General features: G+C 41.8%; 2 protein-coding genes across 9 annotated transcripts in view; one reads left to right on the top strand and one right to left on the bottom strand.

The window, feature by feature from the left end:
- The window catches only part of DMXL2 (Dmx like 2), a 155,151-nt gene extending 144,734 nt beyond the window's left edge, over positions 1-10,417 (bottom strand). For all 6 annotated transcript variants that reach the window (XM_027570131.2, XM_027570130.2, XM_027570128.2 and 3 more), the window contains exon 1: positions 10,293-10,417. In XM_027570131.2, coding sequence (XP_027425932.2) covers positions 10,293-10,379 — 87 coding nt within the window. In that variant the 5' untranslated portion in view covers positions 10,380-10,417. The remainder of the gene's footprint in view (positions 1-10,292) is intronic.
- A 126-nt stretch (positions 10,418-10,543) lies between these two features.
- On the top strand, positions 10,544-14,251 carry LOC113909098 (60S ribosomal protein L10a-like). Of its 3 annotated transcripts, XM_027570136.2 has the most exons (3): positions 10,551-10,651; positions 11,083-11,198; positions 11,934-14,251. In XM_027570136.2, exon 3 carries the CDS (start codon positions 11,954-11,956, stop codon positions 12,398-12,400), a length of 447 nt encoding a protein of 148 aa, XP_027425937.2. In that variant the 5' UTR covers positions 10,551-10,651; positions 11,083-11,198; positions 11,934-11,953; the 3' UTR covers positions 12,401-14,251. The 3 variants fall into 3 exon arrangements, with proteins under 3 accessions (XP_027425936.2, XP_027425937.2, XP_027425938.2); XM_027570135.2 differs by lacking the exon at positions 11,083-11,198 and having other exon boundaries at positions 10,544-10,651; XM_027570137.2 differs by lacking the exons at positions 10,551-10,651; positions 11,083-11,198 and adding an exon at positions 11,347-11,456.
- The last annotated feature ends 4,143 nt before the right edge of the window (positions 14,252-18,394 follow it).

The raw sequence follows: 18,394 nt of genomic DNA on the forward strand, positions 1-18,394 counted from the left end.
AACATTGCTCAGCATCAGGGAAATCCAAATCAAAACCTCAATGAGCTATCACCTCACACCAGTCAGAATGGCTAAAATTAACAAGTCAGGAAACGACAGATGTTGGCGGGGATGCGGAGAAAGGGGAACCCCCCTACACCATTGGTGGGAATGCAAGCTGGTGCAACCACTCTGGAAAACAGTATGGAGGCTCTTCAAAAAGTTGAAAATAGAGCTACCATACAATTCAGCAATTGCACTACTGGGTATTTACCCCAAAAATACAAACGTAGGGATCCGAAGGGGTATGTGCACCCTGATGTTTACAGCAGCAATGTCCACAATAGCAAAACTGTGGAAAGAGTTAAGATGTCCATCGACAGATGAATGGATAAAGATGTGCTATATATACAATGGAATATTACGCAGCCATCAAAAGGAATGAAATCTTGCCATTTGCAACGACGTGGATGGAACTGGAGGGTGTTATGCTGAGTGAAATAAGCCAATTAGAGAAAGAAATGTATCATATGACCTCACTGATATGAGGAATTCTTAATCTCAGGAAACAAACTGAGGGTTCCTGGAGTGGTGGGGGGTGGGAGGGAGGGGGTAGCTGGCTGATAGACATTGGGGAGGGTATGTGCTATGGTGAGCGCTGTGAAGTGTGCAAGACTGTTGAATCATAGATCTGTACCTCTGAAGCAAATAATACATTATATGTTAAAAAAAAAAAGAAGAAGAAGATAGCAGGAGGGGAAGAATGAAGGGGGGAAATTGGAGGGGAAGACGAACCATGAGAGACTATGGACTCTGAAAAACAAACTGAGGGTTCTAGTGGTAGGTGGAAGGATGGGTTAGCCTGGTGATGGGTATTAAAAAGGGCATGTTCTGCATGGAGCACTGGGTGTTTTATGCAAACAATGAATCATGGAACACTATATCAAAAACTAATGATGTAATGTATGGTGATTAACATAACAATAAAAAATTTAAAGAAAAAAACAAAAAAGAATTCTAATAAATTTAAAAAAACTAATGTAATGTATGGTGATTAACATAACATAAAAAATATTTTCTCATGTATTTTCCTTATTTCTTTCTCTGGAATTGAAATGTTCATTTTTATCCTTAGTTCTTGGAAGAATACAAGCATTTATAAAAGAAAAAAAAATAGGGACACCTGGGTGGCTCAAATGGTTAAGTGTCTGCCTTCGGCTCAGGTCTTGATCCCAGGGGATCAAGTCCTGCATTGGGCTCCTTGCTCAGCAGGGAGGCTGCTTCTCCCTCTGTCTGCAGCTCCCCCTGCTTGTGCTCTGACAAATAAATAAATAAAATCGTCTTTAAAAATTAAAAAATAGACTACACCATCAAAGCTTTATACCTGGATTGTAATTATCATCTCTCCTTGCTCCCATCCTATAAAATTCATTTATCTAAACATGGCCAAATGCCACTGACCTATATCAAAAGATATTATAAAAAACAGTATTATAAAAGTAATAACTGTGTTTACTATAAGCATGTTCTATATTTCACTAAGTGCCCTTTTCATACACTATTATATTGGGTCCTTTCCGTACTCTACTCAATAAATTTTTGTTCTAGATGCTAAAGAAACAAAACCTAAGGGCATTTAAGGCACTCACGTATTTTCTCTGGGGGTGGGGGGAGTAATTTAAAAAGTTTTGAAAATGGAATTAACAAGATTTGATTTATATTTTAACAGGATCATTCTGGCTGCTATTGAGAATAAACTGAAGGAAGATAAGACTAAAGGCAAACAGGAAGAACTGATAAGAACCTACTGCCATAATCCTAGAGATGATGTGTCTTGGATCAGGGTGGAAGTGGTACAGATGAGCTAAGAAGTGGTCAGATTCTGGATGCATCTTGAATGTACAGCCAACAGGATGTGCCAATATTAGATAGGAAAGGAAAGAGTGAAAAGATTCCAAGGGAACTGAAAGAAAAAAAAAAAGAAGGAACCATTTACTGATTTAGGGAAGGCAGAAGGAGGAGAATGTTATGAAGATAGGGATTCTGAGATCGCCATTAGACATTCAAGAGGGAGATGACAAAGAAATAGCAGGATACAGAAATCCAGAATCAGGCTGAGAAGGAGCAGGTAAGGGAAGTAGAGGAAAACCAAGAGAGCTATTGAAGAAAGTATTTCAATAAAGAAGAAAAAGCAATTTTATGGGAGAGAACAAGAGAAACTGCTAGCACAATGCCCTTGAGTAGATAAGAGAAGATAGGAACTAGGGTATCAGGATTTCTCAAAACTTCTACAGGACTGACATGGGTGGGGGGCTGCCGGCTGTCCTTTGCATTGTATGACATTTATCAAGATCTCTAGCCTTTCCCCCATAGATGCCTGTCCTCTCCCAACAACCCTTTCACAACAATCAAAAATGTCTCGATATTGCCAAAAGTCCCCTAGGGAGCAAAATCACTCCCAGTTTAAGACCACAAGGGTAAGTGGAGGAAATGACCTTTGCTGGAAATACTGACAATTCATGTACATTAAAGGCATGATAGAAGATGTTATGGGTAGAGTACAGTATAATTTGAGTATCCCCCTCTGTTTAGATCCTCCTAAGTATACACATAGTCAAGGCCAGAGAAAATATGAGGAATTGCTAGCATATCACAAAACCCAAGTCATTACTCCTAGGAAAACGTTAGTATTTTGTTCTTGAACTACAGCTACCAAATAAGCTATGTCCATCTTTGACTGAATCTAAGCCAAAATCTATGTGTTTTCTGGGTCCATCCATGCCCCCTTCCATAATGCACACACAGGTTCAAATTTCCTGGGTTCTTAAAATAACAGGATGAACAACACATCATGACTTAGTATAAATTAAACGTTACTAGTGGCACCTGGCTTGCTCAGTCAAGCCCCACATTAGGTGTGGAGCCTAATTAAAATTAAAAATTAATTAAATGTTACTATTCCTGAGAATGCTCACTTTTTAGAGGAGGCAACCCTAGTGGAACATCTTCAATGACAATCTAAGAGGATATTATTTTTTTTTAAGATTTATTTATTTGACAGAGACACGAGAGAGGGAACACAAGCAGGTAGAGTGGGGGAGGGAGAAGCAGGCTCCCCACCAAGCAGGGAGCCCGATGCGGGGCTTAATCCCAGGACCCCAGGATCATGACCTGAGCCGAAGGCAGACACTTAACGACTGAGCCACCCAGGTGCCCCCTAAGAGGATATTATTTATGGTTCTCAAATCATTCCACCAAATTACCACGTCATACTTAAAGGAGTCTCACTCTATTCACTGACCCTTTTGTACCTACTGACTTCTCTATGAGAGGAATATGAGATAACCATCTTATTTTGCAGGCATTTAGAATTGGGAGGAGAGGGGGGCATTGAACAAGCCCTTTGCAATCATGAAAGGAGAAGGTCTGAGAATAAAAAGCTCAGGAAAGTGGGTTCACATATATACATCAAGTTCCAGGATAACATGAGCTATGTCTAAGAGAAAGAAAATAGTCATACCACCTGTGTAAGTTGCACCTGCTTCCTCAATAACAGGTTCTACATCCTGTTACATAATGAATTACAGTTTCAGAGTAAAAATATAATGCAAAAGGATTCTACAAATTTAAGAAGACTGAAAATCTTAAAATTTCTATTAAAATATTTGGCTTCCAACGTTGCTTTAAAAAATAACCCACAAGCTTGAAGAGCCTTATTAAATGAGAATTACAGATATTTTCTATCATTATCCCCTTTTAAATACTGCTTTGCTTTCTATCATAGAAGGAAATTAAATTGGTCAGGCATGACTTGTTTTTCCACTGTGACACTGTGGTTGTAACCCAACACCCTGTGCTCTTTTTGATAATTAAATACTGAGACTGATTTGTTCTAAAAATTTCCCAAGACCCAAGGTAAGATACTGATTGTGCAGCCATCAAAAAAAAAAAAAAAAGAAATCTTGCCATTTGCAACGACACAGATGGAACTAGAGGGTATTATGCTAAGTGAAATAAGTCAATCAGAGAAAGACATGTATCATATGACCTCACTGATATGAGGAATTCTTAATCTCAGGAAACAAACTGAGGGTTGCTGGAGTGGTGGGGGGTGGGAGGGGTGGGGTGGCTGGGTGACAGACATTGGGGAGGGTATGTGCCATGGTGAGCACAGTGAATTCTGTAAGACTGTTGAATCACAGACCTGTACCTCTGAAACAAATAATACATTATATGTCAAAAAAAAAAAAAAAGATAGTAGGAAGGGAAAAATGAAGGGGGGAGAATCGGAGGGGGAGACAAACCATGAGAGACTATGGACTCTGAGAAACAAACTGAGGGTTCTAGAGGGAAGGGGGTGAGGGGATGGGTTAGCCCCGTGACAGTTACTGAGGAGGGCACATATTGCATGGAGCACTGGGTGTTATATGCAAACAATGAATCATGGAACACTACATCAAAAACTAAGGATGTAATGTATGGTGATTAACATAATAAAATAAAATTTAAAAAAAATACTGATTGTAATTCCTAAAGTCATCTTTTAAATACCCCAAATCCTAAGAACATAAAGCAGAGGAGTAAGTATATCTAGAGCATGGAAAGTCTCAATACAATCACACTGGCCCCATCTTCCACTTCATACTGCACTGTGACAGTCCCACGCAACTACCACCTACCATATCCTGAAGACACAATCATGAACAAGAGCCACATTCTCAACTGTGAGCCCAAAGAGGATGCACAACTTCATACACACTCTGCATGGCTTATTCTCTGAGCCAGAACAGAGGTCAAACTCCCAAACTGTAAAGTCAGATGAACAATCCTATATATATCAGTGGAGGGGCAATCTACAACAGACTCCAGACCTATAACTTGACCACAGTCACCTTATGCTTCTGGTCCATTTTCCCTTTTGCCTCTTGCAGATCTCTAGAGAAGTCCATATAATATTCATTTAAGGTCTGAATATTTTAAAAGAATCTAATTTTATAGATGAAAAACCTAAAAATAAGTTTAAGTGAGTTAGCCAGGGTCATAGAGGTAGTTAGTCTCTAACTTCTTATCTCTAAGGAGGCATTATTTGGGACTTATACCAGAGTTTCTGGGTAGCTGCTAAGAGTACCCCCACTAGAAGCAGGAAGGCTAACTAACAATCTACACAGGGACAGAAGAACTTACATAACCTCATATTTACCTACAGGCTCACACTAAACACAAGCCCACAAACTCTGAACGGTACCAATTTAAATAAGAAGCTACTCTCCAGGAACAAACAAGCCAACTTCTCTTGGATAACAACTCCATTCTAAATTCTTGACTATTGTTTTTCCCTTTACTATCAGCACAGGCTATCAATAGCTATATGAGTTGTTATATGCATTGATAACTGACCAGCACAGAAGCATTTTTCTGTCCAATTTCCCATTCTCCTCGCCAAATGTGATCTCTTATTCTTGAATTCCCACAAGAATCTAAGTGCCTCACAACACCATACAGCCAGTTGGCTGTGGTTAAGTACCTGTCTTAACTCTCCAAGTAGATTACCAGGTTCCTATACTTCTTTAATGAACTCCCTGAAATCAGTTCTATGTATTTTTGTTTTTCTGTTGTTGCCATTGTTGTTAACCTCCACACACACCTATGTGCTCAACAAACATGTGCTAAATGTATAAACAGGCTGATCATTTTCAAAGTTCGTTGTTGTCATAATTCTGCGACTGGAATGTTATTATACTCCAGCAGAATTAAAATATATCTAAATGCCAGAAAAAGAGGTCATATAACAGTAACTTCTAACCTTTTTAAATGAATGCTTTTTCATTCATTACTAACCTTCTGGTGGTGCTTTAAGGGGAAAAAAAACAAAAAATAAAAGTTAGGAGATGTCAGAATGGTTTCCTAAAAAGGGGTAATGTTTGCAAATTATATTTTTCAACATTCTGAGGGTGTTTTCTTATTTAATGAGGAAGTCTTGTGGGGTTTTTTTTTAATGGCTTTGTAAAGGAACAGTCACCCAATAATTTATCCTTTTTATCACCTTATTCCTTGGCTTTTGTTGTTTTTGCCATCCAGAAAGGCCTAATACCTGTCTTTACAACTGTCAATCTTATATGAAATCTTTTATCTTCCCAACTATATGTGCTCTCTTTCGTCTGTCTTACATTATAATTACATACATCATTTTTCATCTCCACCAGTAGATGATAAGCTCCCTGAGTAGAAATGACTAATTTTTGTAAACTTTAATAAATGTGAATTCGTATCAGACTGGAATAACATCAACTGTCCTTACACACCGAAAATACAGTCTGTACCCCTTAAGGCCAAGATGTGAAAAAAAAATTAATTATATTAATAATCATGTACTATCATTTTAATTGATATTTTAATGCTTACAGAAAAATTTTTTAAAATAAAGACTATTTTTCAGGAAAGCAATAAATAAGGAAAATTTACACTTACGTTAAGCCTTAAAACATTCACTTAGCTCATACAAAGTAAAAGATCATCTCCTTGAACTATCTGGGTCCTGATTTATTACAGGATAACAGTATTTCCATAAATTAGCTCCTACACTGAAAAGAACAGAATGATCAAAAGGTGATATATAGGGGCGCCTGGGTGGCTCAGATGGTTAAGCAACTGCCTTTGGCTCAGGTCATGATCCTGGAGTCCCAGGATCTAGTCCCACATCGGGCTCCCTGCTCAGCAGGGAGTCTGCTTCTCCCTCTGACCCTCTTCCCTCTCATGCTCTCTATCTCTCATTCTCTCTCTCTCAAATAAAATCTTAAAAAACAAAAAGATCTGTTTTAAAAAAAAAGGTGATATATACAACTACACTTATAACATCACGATTGTTTTTAAAAACCACTAACTGCCCAAATATAAGTGAAAACCATCATAGCATGTGTTAGCACTACAGATACACAAATCACTGGGACTGTCCACTACAAACTGCACCACTGTGACAACATAGCACGACTGGGACATGGTGACATAAGCAGTCATTCACAACCCAGAAGATCACACCACCCACTACCCACCACGCACAGTGTAATATATATAACACACTGTTTTTCAATTACAATGTCATGAACACTTCAAAATCCTTTGAAAATAATTCCTCTTAAAAAACTTACAATTTATAGACTCTGAAATAATGACATACCCTATTTTGAAAAGATCCTCAGGTTATCATGAAAGATACCACTAGCTAAAAACCACTGTCTAGCTGCAAGACAGTCTGTCTTTCTACATCGGCCACGTCTGTGCCTTCCAAACATACACACACCCTCCAAAACAAGCACTCTGATAGGAAAGAAAAATACTACAGAGAAAAGTCTACCAGACAAGAAGTCACAGGACCTCCATTCCAGTCCTGGCTGGTCCCCTTTTTAGTCATCTGACTCAGAACTAAAGTTTTTCATCTGATTGCTATACAAATCAAATTGCACACTCTGTGTAAAGGAGCTCTACTTTTGTGGGGTTTATTTTTTCTATATTAATGTAGGCATTCAAATAATTGTTAGCTCATTGTAGAATACTTGAAAACAGCTTGTTCTCAGTTTTTTTTTAAGCGAATCTGTTCTTCTTAGAGTCCAAAAGGTCATTTCTAGTTCATGGCAAAATTATAACTGCATCAGTGCACTCAAAACTAAAAAAAAGGAGATCATGTGCAACATAGGTCTGTAAATGCCAAAGGGCCAAAATAATCAGAATCATAAGCAGGCATCCTAAACCAAGTAAATTTTGAGACATATTTGGGAAAATAAAAAGCAAGGACTCTCATGGTGCAACACAAAAATGAAGGATATGGGGCACCTGGGTGGCTCAGCTCGTTAAACATCTGACTCTTGATTTCAGCTCAGGTCATGATCTCAGGGTTGTGAGATGGAGCCCAAAGACATCTGACTCCACGCTCAGTGGGGAGTTTGCTTCTCTCCCTCTCTCTCTGACCCTCCCCCTCACTGTTCTCTCTCTCTCTCTTTTAAATAAATCTTTTTTTCAAATGTAGGATAGAATAAAATGATTAGTAGGTCTATAGAAGAGGGGCCAAGATGAGAACATATAATCAAATATAAAGTCAAAGATGGCAGAATATCTGACAAGCTTAAATTTCATAACACATCTATTAGGAACAACTTAATATCCTTGAGCCAAGAATGATATGGTGAAATGGTATTTGAGAAAAATTATCCCAGCAGCTGTGTGGAGGATGCACTGATCAGAGAGAAGTATGAGGAAAACCAGTCTAGAAGTGTTTATATTAAGTAGTCCAATTTAGGTTCTACAATTAAGGTGGTAACTATGAAGATGAAAAGGAATAAACCTGGGACACCTGGGCGGCTCAGTCGGTTAAGCGTCTGCCTTCAGCTCAGGTCATGATCCCAGAGTCCTGCGATCAAGTCCCGCATAGGGATCCTTGCTCAGAGGGAAGCCTGCTTCTCCCTCTGCCTCTGCCCCTCCCCCTGCTTGTTCTTGCTCTCTCTCTGACAAATAAACAAAATCTTACAAAAAAAAAAAGCAAGAAAAGAGATAAATCTGATAGACACTGCAGAGAGTCAGTCCCCCTTGGTGATAGGTTGGTTGAATTAGGGAGGTGGTAAAAGATTTGAAAATGATTTCAAGGACCTGGTCATGGGTGGCCTACAGCATAACCACACCTGTGCAATGCTAACAGTTCTTGCACTGGCTTTTCCAGACTGCATCTGAATCTGTTTAGCTCTATTCACCATTCCCTCAATGAGACACTGCTCCACTGGAAACAAAAAACTACCACCACCATGATAGTGTGGAAGTACCCCATAACCTAAGGTTCCAGACTTCTTAATGGAGGAAGCCTACTCTTCTAAGCTAGGAAACTTCCTCCCCACCTACACAGCTGGGGAAAGGGGAATTTCTTCTATGCCCCAAATTGTCTCTAATACACTTGAAGTCCAAGCTCACTCTATATGGATCTTTAGGTCACATGGACACAAAACAGATGACACCATTGATAGGGTCATGTGTAACAATATAAGTCAGGCAAATTATATCCTTAAAGGTTCATTCTAAACTGAAACAAAGCCAAGTTGATTACATTTAAAAATTAAAATCGGCAAAAGGCAATCTTATGGGGTTATTTTTAATGTATCATAATGATAAATTCTGTTCCAGAATGCACTGTGCTACATAATGATTGTGCAGTTTTGCTGGAGCTTTTCTTATTTCTGCAGCTTTAAAAACATGCTGTTGGGAAGCAGACAACAAAGTGTTTTCCTTGTCTAATAAGCATACCATTATGCTATTTCCAATTTTATCAAGCATAAGTTATCAATAACAATGTGTATTTAATCAAGATCTTATTGCCTACAGTGCTTTCAAAGGAGAACACTGTGTAAATTTAATACAGAAAAGGAACTCATGTTGATCCATGGGAGTCTATCTATGGGTAAAAAGCAGCTCTATGGCTTAGTTTGAATTAGCTATACTAACAGCATCCATTCTCCAAAAGCACTGATCCGTCCAAGCTCATTCAGAAAACATGTCTTTTTCATGGAGATTTGAAAGAGATTCTAACACGTTATCGTTTACACACACTTTACTCGCACAAACAACAAAAAAAACAGTTATAAAATTTTCGCATTGCCTTAGTTTAAAAACAAATAAACCAGCCTACCTTGCAAACGGATTAAATATTACCTAGGAAGGGTACCAAACTGATCTCGTGATAAATAGCTTTCCAGGCCATTGTCACTCTAACCCTTCCATTTAGATTTTTCGGGGGCAAAGAATGAAATTTTCTATTTCCTTTTTGGAATTAAGATTCTGCATCAGGAGATATGGAAGGTCGGGTGGTATCGGATTTAAAGCCACAGGCTCCAGCGCTTCTCGCTGCCCTAACTCGGCGGGCAGGGGGAGCCAGGTGCAGCATCGCCTCCATGCTCCGAGACAAGACCAAGTCTTCGCCTCCACGCCGAGAGCAGGTGCGAAACGGACGCTCAGGTTTCGGCGATTACAACCATCTTCCTCCAACCGCAGACCCGAGGCCGCCCTAGGAGAGGAACCTTCTAGTCCAGTCACCCCCGGCGGCCGTTTGCTGAGGGTGGACAGTGCGGTGGATTCCTAATCCTTTTCCCTGAAGGGTAATTTCCTACACCAGCCGCAGGACTTACAGTCCCACGCCCGCCCCCCGAAATTGAGCTGCAAAGGGGGGGCAGGTGGGGCCCACTCGCACCTCACAGCCTCCCCGGAGAGGCGTGGGCCGGGACGGGGACCTCGGCTCGGCCCCCGGTCTCTCCCCCCTCGAGCTCCCGTACGCCGCTCACCGTGAAGGGGACATCCCCGACGCTGCCCACGGAGTAGCAGTTGTCTCCAGGGTTGACAGCCCCGGTGAGGACCTGATGCAGATGCATCTCCGGAGCCCGGGCTGGTAAGGGACTGCGCGAAGGGAGCGACTAGCCCCGCGCCCGACCACGAGAGCGCTTCCCCCTCCGCCTCCCTCGGGACCCACCCCGCTGCGGCTCCGGCTTAACGTCTCGCCCCCCTCTTGCCTTCCCCCTTCCTCGTCCCTGCCATGGGAGCTCCAAGACCGCTGCCGCCGCCCGGATCGCCGCTCGGCTGTGGAAATGCCCGGATGCTCCCACTGCCTGCTGCACCGGCGCACAAATGCGGGAGGAGCGCAAGGGTGCGTGTGAGGCGGAGGGGCGGGGGGGGGGGCACCGAGGCGAGGGGGCGCCGGGGTAGCGCGTGAGCCGGGAGCGTGCTGTAAAGGACGCTCCGCCCGAAGGAGAAGGGCGGTGCGCGCACCCTCCCTCGAGGGAGCTACAGTAGAGTGAGCGGGTAAACCCCTCCTCCAGCTGCTAGGCTCTTAGCTCAGTCCTGCTCCCCCGCCCCGCGTTTGCGCGTGCGCGCGCAGTGGTTTACAGGGCAATTGCGCGCGCCGCGTGGACCCTTGTCCCGGGATTGCGCGCGCAGACGTGCGGGAGTTCCCTCGGAGCCTCCTGGCTGCGGTCAGTGGGGGCAGGGCGCAGCTGAGGCCGCTCCGGAGCACGCAGCAGCCCTTCTCTGGCGGCGCGCCTCGGTTCCGTCTTAATGAGTGTTTAATCCACTCCCTAGTACACCGTGTGATGGTCAGGACAGTCGACCTCAGGAGGACGCCAGTCACCGGGAAATTCCACCTCGGAAAATCTTAGATCCCGTAGGGCTTTTTAATTTTACATAAGGTATTTAAGGTACGTAAGGTATTTAATTTTACGTAAACAATAAAGGCATCTGGCAACTATTTGGAGAAGCCGTACTCCCTGACAGCAAATTATTTTGCTCCCACCTTTTGTCACGGATGTTTTAGATAGCGAAAGGTTCCCCTAGAGACAGGTGACTCCTCTAGACTCTTTCATTCGTGATGTCATGGATTCGCAGAATAGTCTGATTTTTCCAGACCGTACGCTAAACTTTTGGTGGTGGATAGAGGACTCAGATCCCTGCTCCAGGTAAATCCATCACCAATTTTTGAACCTATACTGCGTATAAGTCACTAGGGCAAGGGAGTAGAAGGGATTCCAAGACAACCATCTAAAACTCTAGGCAGAACGCCAAAAGTGTTGTGACTGAGACACAAAAGTCTATGCACTATTGAAGAGGAAGAATACTTTTGACTAAGGGGACGGATGGGTAAAGTGTAATGGAGACGATGACGTAAACTCAGGGTAAAATTTTGGCAGGTTGGGATGGACAAGAAACTGCATTCAAATAGAGAAAATAACATGAGCTGAGGCTTAGAGGTATAAAATGACAGGATATGTCAGGGAACAAAGTTAGATTAATGTTTAGAGCAGATGATATGTAGGGTGGGGAAAGGAAAAGATACTTAGCAAGGTAAAGGTATCCAAGAGATAGCTTGTGGCCTGGCCTGAACAGGGACAGTCTTGAATGCTCCCTTAAGAAGCTTAGATTTCGCTCTTTTCCAGTTACCGCGGCGAGAAGAACCATGAGCAGCAAAGTCTCCTGGGACACCCTGTACAAGGCGGTGTGGGAAGTCCTGCACGGAAACCAGAAACTCAACAAGAATAAGAAATTAGTCAAGAAGCCGGCCAAGAAGTATGATGCCTTTTTGGCTTCAGAATCTCTGATCAAGCAGATCCCACAAATCCTGGGCCCAGGCCTAAATAAGGCTGGCAAGTTCCCTTCCTTGCTGACCCACAATGAGAACATGGTGGCCAAAGTGGATGAAGTGAAGTCCACCAACAAATTCCAGATGAAGAAGGTGCTGTGTCTGGCAGTGGCTGTTGGCCATGTGAGGATGACAGATGACGAGCTCGTGTACAACATCCACTTAGCGGTCAATTTCCTGGTGTCCTTGCTCAAGAAGAACTGGCAGAACATCTGGGCTTTATACATCAAGAGCACCATGGGCAAGCCCCAGCGCCTGTACTAAGGCACAGCTCAATAAATCCTAGTGCTGATGGGTGGTCATGTTCTCCATACTGCAAACCCGGAAGTACATTCTATCTACCTTCAAAAAAAAAAAAGCAGCAGCAGCTTAGATTTCATTCTGCATGCAGTGGGGACTTCAGCAAACGTTTATGAGCAGAAATTTCTACAATCAGAGCTGCTTCAAGAAGATGACTTTGTAGCACTGTGAAGGATAATTAGAAGGGTGGGGAGATAGGAGGCAAAGGCCTGGCAGAGATTGGTAGTATGTTCAGTGGAAAAAAAGGAGTCAAAGATAATTCCCAGCAACCTAGGACATTTTCCTTTTCCTTTGCGTTTAGTGCCATAACTTCCCCCCAGTCACCCAGACTAGAAACGCAGAGCCACTTTTGGCTCCTTCCTCACCTGCCCAAATCTAAAGGTCCCTTATAAAGATCCCTAATTCATGACCCTGAGCATCCCCCCTCCCCCAGCTATTTACTTTCATTTCAGACCTCATCAGTTCTCATTTAGTTACCATAATGGCTTCCTAACTAGTTTGACTGCCTTCCATCTCTTTGCTCTCCAACACACTGCAGCCAGAGAAACCTTTTTAAAGGAAAAAATTCCTCCACTTAAATCCCCACTCCTTACAGGTTGAAGTCTAAACTCCTTAGTTTGGCTGACAGACCCATTCATTCTGGATTCTGTGGAATCTATTTTATCTCAGGATGTTTCCTCATACCCAACTATTCTCCAGCCCCACTGAGCTATTTGCTGTTTCCAGAGCATACTATGTTGTTTTATGGGTCCTTGTCTTAGTTCGTGCTCTCTGATGTGTCTGGAATGCCCTTCCTCCCCTTATTGACCCGAAAAACCACAATTTAGTTTAAAAGTTACCTATTCGATAAAGCCTTCCTTATCCACCCCCACATACCTTGAGGCTTCCTCCTCTTTTGAAACACACATATCACTTACTGTTTAGGGGATTTTATGTCAGGATCAGTATCTTATTTTCTCTGTTTCGCAGCACCTGAATCATAGCACAGTTGGCCCTTGAACAATGCAGGGGTTGGAGGAGTCAACCCCCCCCAACCCAGTACAGTAAAAAATCCACATATTACTTTTGACTCCCAAAAGTTAACTACTAATAGCCTACTGTTGACAGGAAGCCTTACAGATAACAAAAACTGTCAACTAATATATATTTTGCATGTTATATGTATTAAAATAAAATAAGCTAGAGAAAGGAAGACATTATCAAGAAAATCATAAGGAGAAAAACATTTATGGTACTGAACTGTATTTATCAAAAAAAGTCTGTGTATAAGTGGACCTGTACACTCAAACCCGTGTTGTTTAAGGGTCAGCTGTACTTTATTTGCTGAAATACAAGATTTGAATGTAAGAGCACCCAATCTTGCGAGAAAAATTTATGGGGGAAATAAGTACCTTTCATTATACATGTATTTATTTGTGTTTGTGAAAGTTTAAATGACTTTACAGTGGTTTTGTGGAGGGAAGTATTACATGTTCATGTTAATACAACATACGATGTACAGTATACTAAATTCTAGGAAGTCACAGGTTTTGTACTTTTAATTATATAGTATAAACATGAATAAAGATAGTCACATGGTTAAAAAATAGTGAAAATATAGCAGACAACAAAACAAACACACAAAAATATTCAGTAAATGAAGCCCCATGTTGTGCATGAAGTATCATGAAGGCAAATACTGGTGCTACATCTTGGTACTAGCAACTGAAAAGCATGCCACGGTATCAAATAAATTTGAGAGAACTCTCATATATATAGCATATTATCAGTAAAAATTGGTGTAAAGCAAGAAGGGTTAAATACAACAAATTTAAATAAATTTCTTTTATAAGAAGGTTTAGGGGCACCTGGATGGCTCAGTTAGTTAAGCGTCTGCCTTCAGCTCAAGTCATGATCTCCAGGTCCTGGGATCAAGCCCCATGGTGGGCTCCCTGCTCAGCAGGGAGTCTGCTTCTCCCTCTTCCCCTCCATTTGCTTGCTGTCTCTCTCTCTCTCTCTCAGGTAAATAAATAACATCTTTAAAAAAAAAAAGGTTTAATACATGAAGACAAACATTTTAGTAAAAACTGGAACAAAACATACAGCAAAATAATAAATTTGAAGAAATTTCAACATCATGCTCATACTTAAAGGCAAATATTTTACTAAACAGTAATACACATTGAATAATGGGAAAAATTGAATATGTGTTATAGAAGCTAGTATTTTAGTGAATAATAGCTGCATAAGGAATGAACACTCTGTCATAAAAAATTTTGATCTTCATCCTCAAACTTAAAGAAATATTTTTAAAGCTTTAAAACCATTGCTACTACTGGATTCTAGATGAATCTCTTACTCTCCAACCTTCACAATGTTAGAAACTGACTAAAAACCATCATCAAACAATAAATTATACTCATTCTGTCAATAGCATTATTAACTCGCTATTATTTGAACCATTTCACAATTGCCTCTAGTTTTACAGCATTCCATGAAGTTTTGAGCCATTGCACAGTTGTAAAATTGTAAACCTCTTCCTTCTTCCTTTTGGTATCAACTCAAAATCTGGAGCCTGCATCTACTTGTTCCTCTCTTCCCTCCTGAATCCTTTACATGTCCTTTTAAAAAAAAAAAAAACATTTTATTTATCTATTTGAGAGAGAGGGAGAGAAAGAACATGAGCTGGAGAGTGCAGAAGGAGAAGCAGACTCCCCTCTGAGCAGGGAACCCGACGGGGCTCGAGCTTAGGACCCCAAGATCGTGACCTCAGTCAAAGGCAGACGTTTAACTAACTGAGCCACTGAGGCACTCCCGTTTTTATTTTTGTTTTTTAAGATTTATTTATTTAGGGCGCCTGGGTGGCTCAGTCAGTTAAACGTCTGACTTCAGCTCAGGTCATGATCCCAGGGTCTTGGGAATCCAGCCCCAGCAGGGAGCCTGCTTCTCCCTCTTCTTCTGCCCCTCCCCCTGCTCGTGTGCATGTTCACTCTCTCAAATAAATAAATGAAATCTTTAAAAAAAAGATTTATTTATTTGAGAGAGAGAGAGAGCAGGTGTGCACGAGCAGGGAAGAGGGGGAGGGAGAGAGAATCTCAAGCAGATTCTGCACTGAACGTGGAACCAGATGTGGGGCTCAATCCCAGGACCCTGGGATCATGACCTGAGCCAAAATCAAGTGTTGGTTGCTTAACTGATTTAGACACCCAGGTGCCCCTAACTGACTTCTTGATAGTAACATCTCAGGTGTGCAACTGGCTAGTTAAGTCTCCTGGAATTACAGCTGAGGCTTTTGTTGTCCAATCTGACCAACCAAAACTCCTTCCAGATTAATATATCAAGTTTCCTTAGTAGCCCACCCACCACATTTTAACTGTCCACAATTCATTTCTTCCTCATTCATCCAACCTTCTGGGTAGACCTAAAAATAAAGTAGGGATTTTTTTCTTCTGATCTGGAAGTGACTTTCTTTTAAAAATTAGAAAAGTATCAGTTTTGTGTCACTAAAAGAACATGCCAATACATCTGTAAGGTATAATTTCTCATGTCCACAAGTTTGCATTGTAACAAATGTTGTACCTTTGGGGTTGGGAATAATGGAACATCAGATGTCAGAGGGATTTAGTTTCCCAGCAGTAATCACATACTCTTATGTACTAGTCATCTATTACTGTGTAACAAATTACCCCCAGAAGTAGTGGCTAACTTCAACAAAAGACACACAGTTTCTGTGCAACAAGAATTCAGTAGTGGGGGCGCAGAGCAAGATGGCGGGGGAGTAGGAGACCTGGATTTCATCTGGTCTCAGGAATTCAGCTGGATAGGGATAAAACCATTCTGAACACCTACGAACTCAACGGAGATCGAAGAAAAGAATAGCAACAACTCTCTGAACAGAAAAGCGACCACTTTCTGGAAGGTAGGATGTGCGGAGAAGCGAATCCGAGGCGATATTCGGGAGGATAGGCGGCGGGGGAGGGGGCCTCCGTCGGCCACTTCTGGCAAGTGATAGAGCCGCAGAGCACAAAATCGGAACTTTTAGAAGTCGGCTCCGCTGAGGGACGTTGCTCCAGTGGCTAAGCGGGGGATGGAACCCTCGAAGGACAATGGGGTCTCAGAACCCTCAGGGTCACAGAAAGACTGGGGGTGCCTGAGTGCGGCAGAGCTCCCAGGTATCAGAGGGGGGAAGCCAGCTGCAGAGACGGAGCCGAGGCGCGGGCTTTCAGCTCGGGGTTGCCATAAACTGTGATCCGCAGCCCAGTCGGGCCACTGCTCCTCCAGCAGGGACCCAACAAGCGGCAGATCCAGGGAGACTCCCCTTCCTCCCCCAGGAGGAGTGGCACGGGAGCGCACCAAGGGATCTGCTGGGTTTGGAGACTCCACACGGGGTCGGGTGCCAGAGATAGAAACGCTCGGTCACAGGCCAGGTGAGCACGGAGTGCGGCCAGAGACCGGGACGATGGGAGTGACTGACTGCTTTTCTCTGGGAGTGCACTGAGGAGCGGGGCCCCGAGTTCTCGGCTTCTCCGGGACGGAGATTGTGAGGCCGCCATTTTCACTGTCGTCCTCCAACGCTGTACGAAAAGCTTGCAGGGAACAAAAGCTCCCGAGAGTAAACCCGAGCAGCTTGCTTAGCCCAGACTGACAAGGGCGGGGCAATTCCGCCTCCAGCAAAGACATTTGGGAACCACGGCAACAGGCCCCTCCCCCAGAATATCAACACAAAACAGCCAGCCAAGACCAAGTTTACCGATCAATGAGACCGGCAGAACTCCAGCGCTAGGGGAATACTGCACATAGAATTCATGGCTTTTTTTACCATGATTCATTAGTCTTTCAAAGTTAATTTTTTTAACTGTTTTTTTTTTTAATTTTTCTTTTTCCCTTTTTCAACCAACATCTTATCAATCCCTTTTTTTAAATAAACATTTTTATTTTTCATTTTTAGAGTCATATTCTATCCCTTCATAGTAGTTACCCTTATTTTTGGCAGATATATATACATACGTTGTTCTCTCTTTAAAATTTTGAGATAAAGTTTCTTCTAACAGATCAAAATATACTCTAAATCTCTAGTGTATGGCTTTGTTCTAGTCTCCTGCCTGATCACATTCTCTCGCCTTTTTTTTCTTTCTTTCCTTTTTTTAATCCTCTTCTTTCTTTTTTCAAACATCTTATCAATTCCTTTTTTAAAATTTTTTATAATTTTCATCTTTATAGTCATATTCCATCCCTTCATCGTATCAACCCTTATTTTGTACATATATAAGTCTTTCTTTCTTTAAAATTTTAGGAGGCACTTTCTTCTAACAGACTAAAATACACCAAAATCTAGTGTGTGGCACTGATCTATGCACCAGCCTGATCATATTTGATCATATTCTGATTTTTTTTGTTTTGTTCTGTTTTTGTTTGTTTTTATCTTTTTCTTTTTTTCTCTCTCTCTTTCTTTTTACTTCCTTTACCTTTCTTTTCCACTGGTTTCAGGTCTTTTCTGATTTCATTAGAATATATTTTATGGGGACGTTGTTAACCTGTTAGCATTTTGTTCTCTCATTCATCTATTCTCCTCTGGACAAAATGACAAGACGAAAAAAATCACCTCAACAAAAAGAACAAGAGGTAGTACTGTCTGCCAGGGACCTAGTCAATACGGACATTAGTGCGATGTCGGACCTAGAGTTCAGAATCATGATTTTAAAGATACTACCTGGGCTTGAAAAAAGCATGGAGGTTATTAGAGAAACCCTTTCTGGAGAAATAAAAGAACTAAAATCTAACCAAGTCGAAATCAAAAAGGCTATTCATGAGGTGCAATCAAAAATGGGGGCACTAACTGCTAGGATAAATGAGGCAGAAGAGAGAATCAGTGATATAGAAGACCAAATGATGGAAAATAAAGAAGCTGAGAAAAAGAGAGATAAACAACTACTGGATCACGGGGGCAGAATTCGAGAGATAAGCGATACCATAAGATGA

The sequence above is a fragment of the Zalophus californianus genome, chromosome 6, assembly GCF_009762305.2.
Source record: "Zalophus californianus isolate mZalCal1 chromosome 6, mZalCal1.pri.v2, whole genome shotgun sequence".
In the NCBI taxonomy this organism is placed as follows: Eukaryota; Metazoa; Chordata; class Mammalia; order Carnivora; family Otariidae; genus Zalophus; species Zalophus californianus.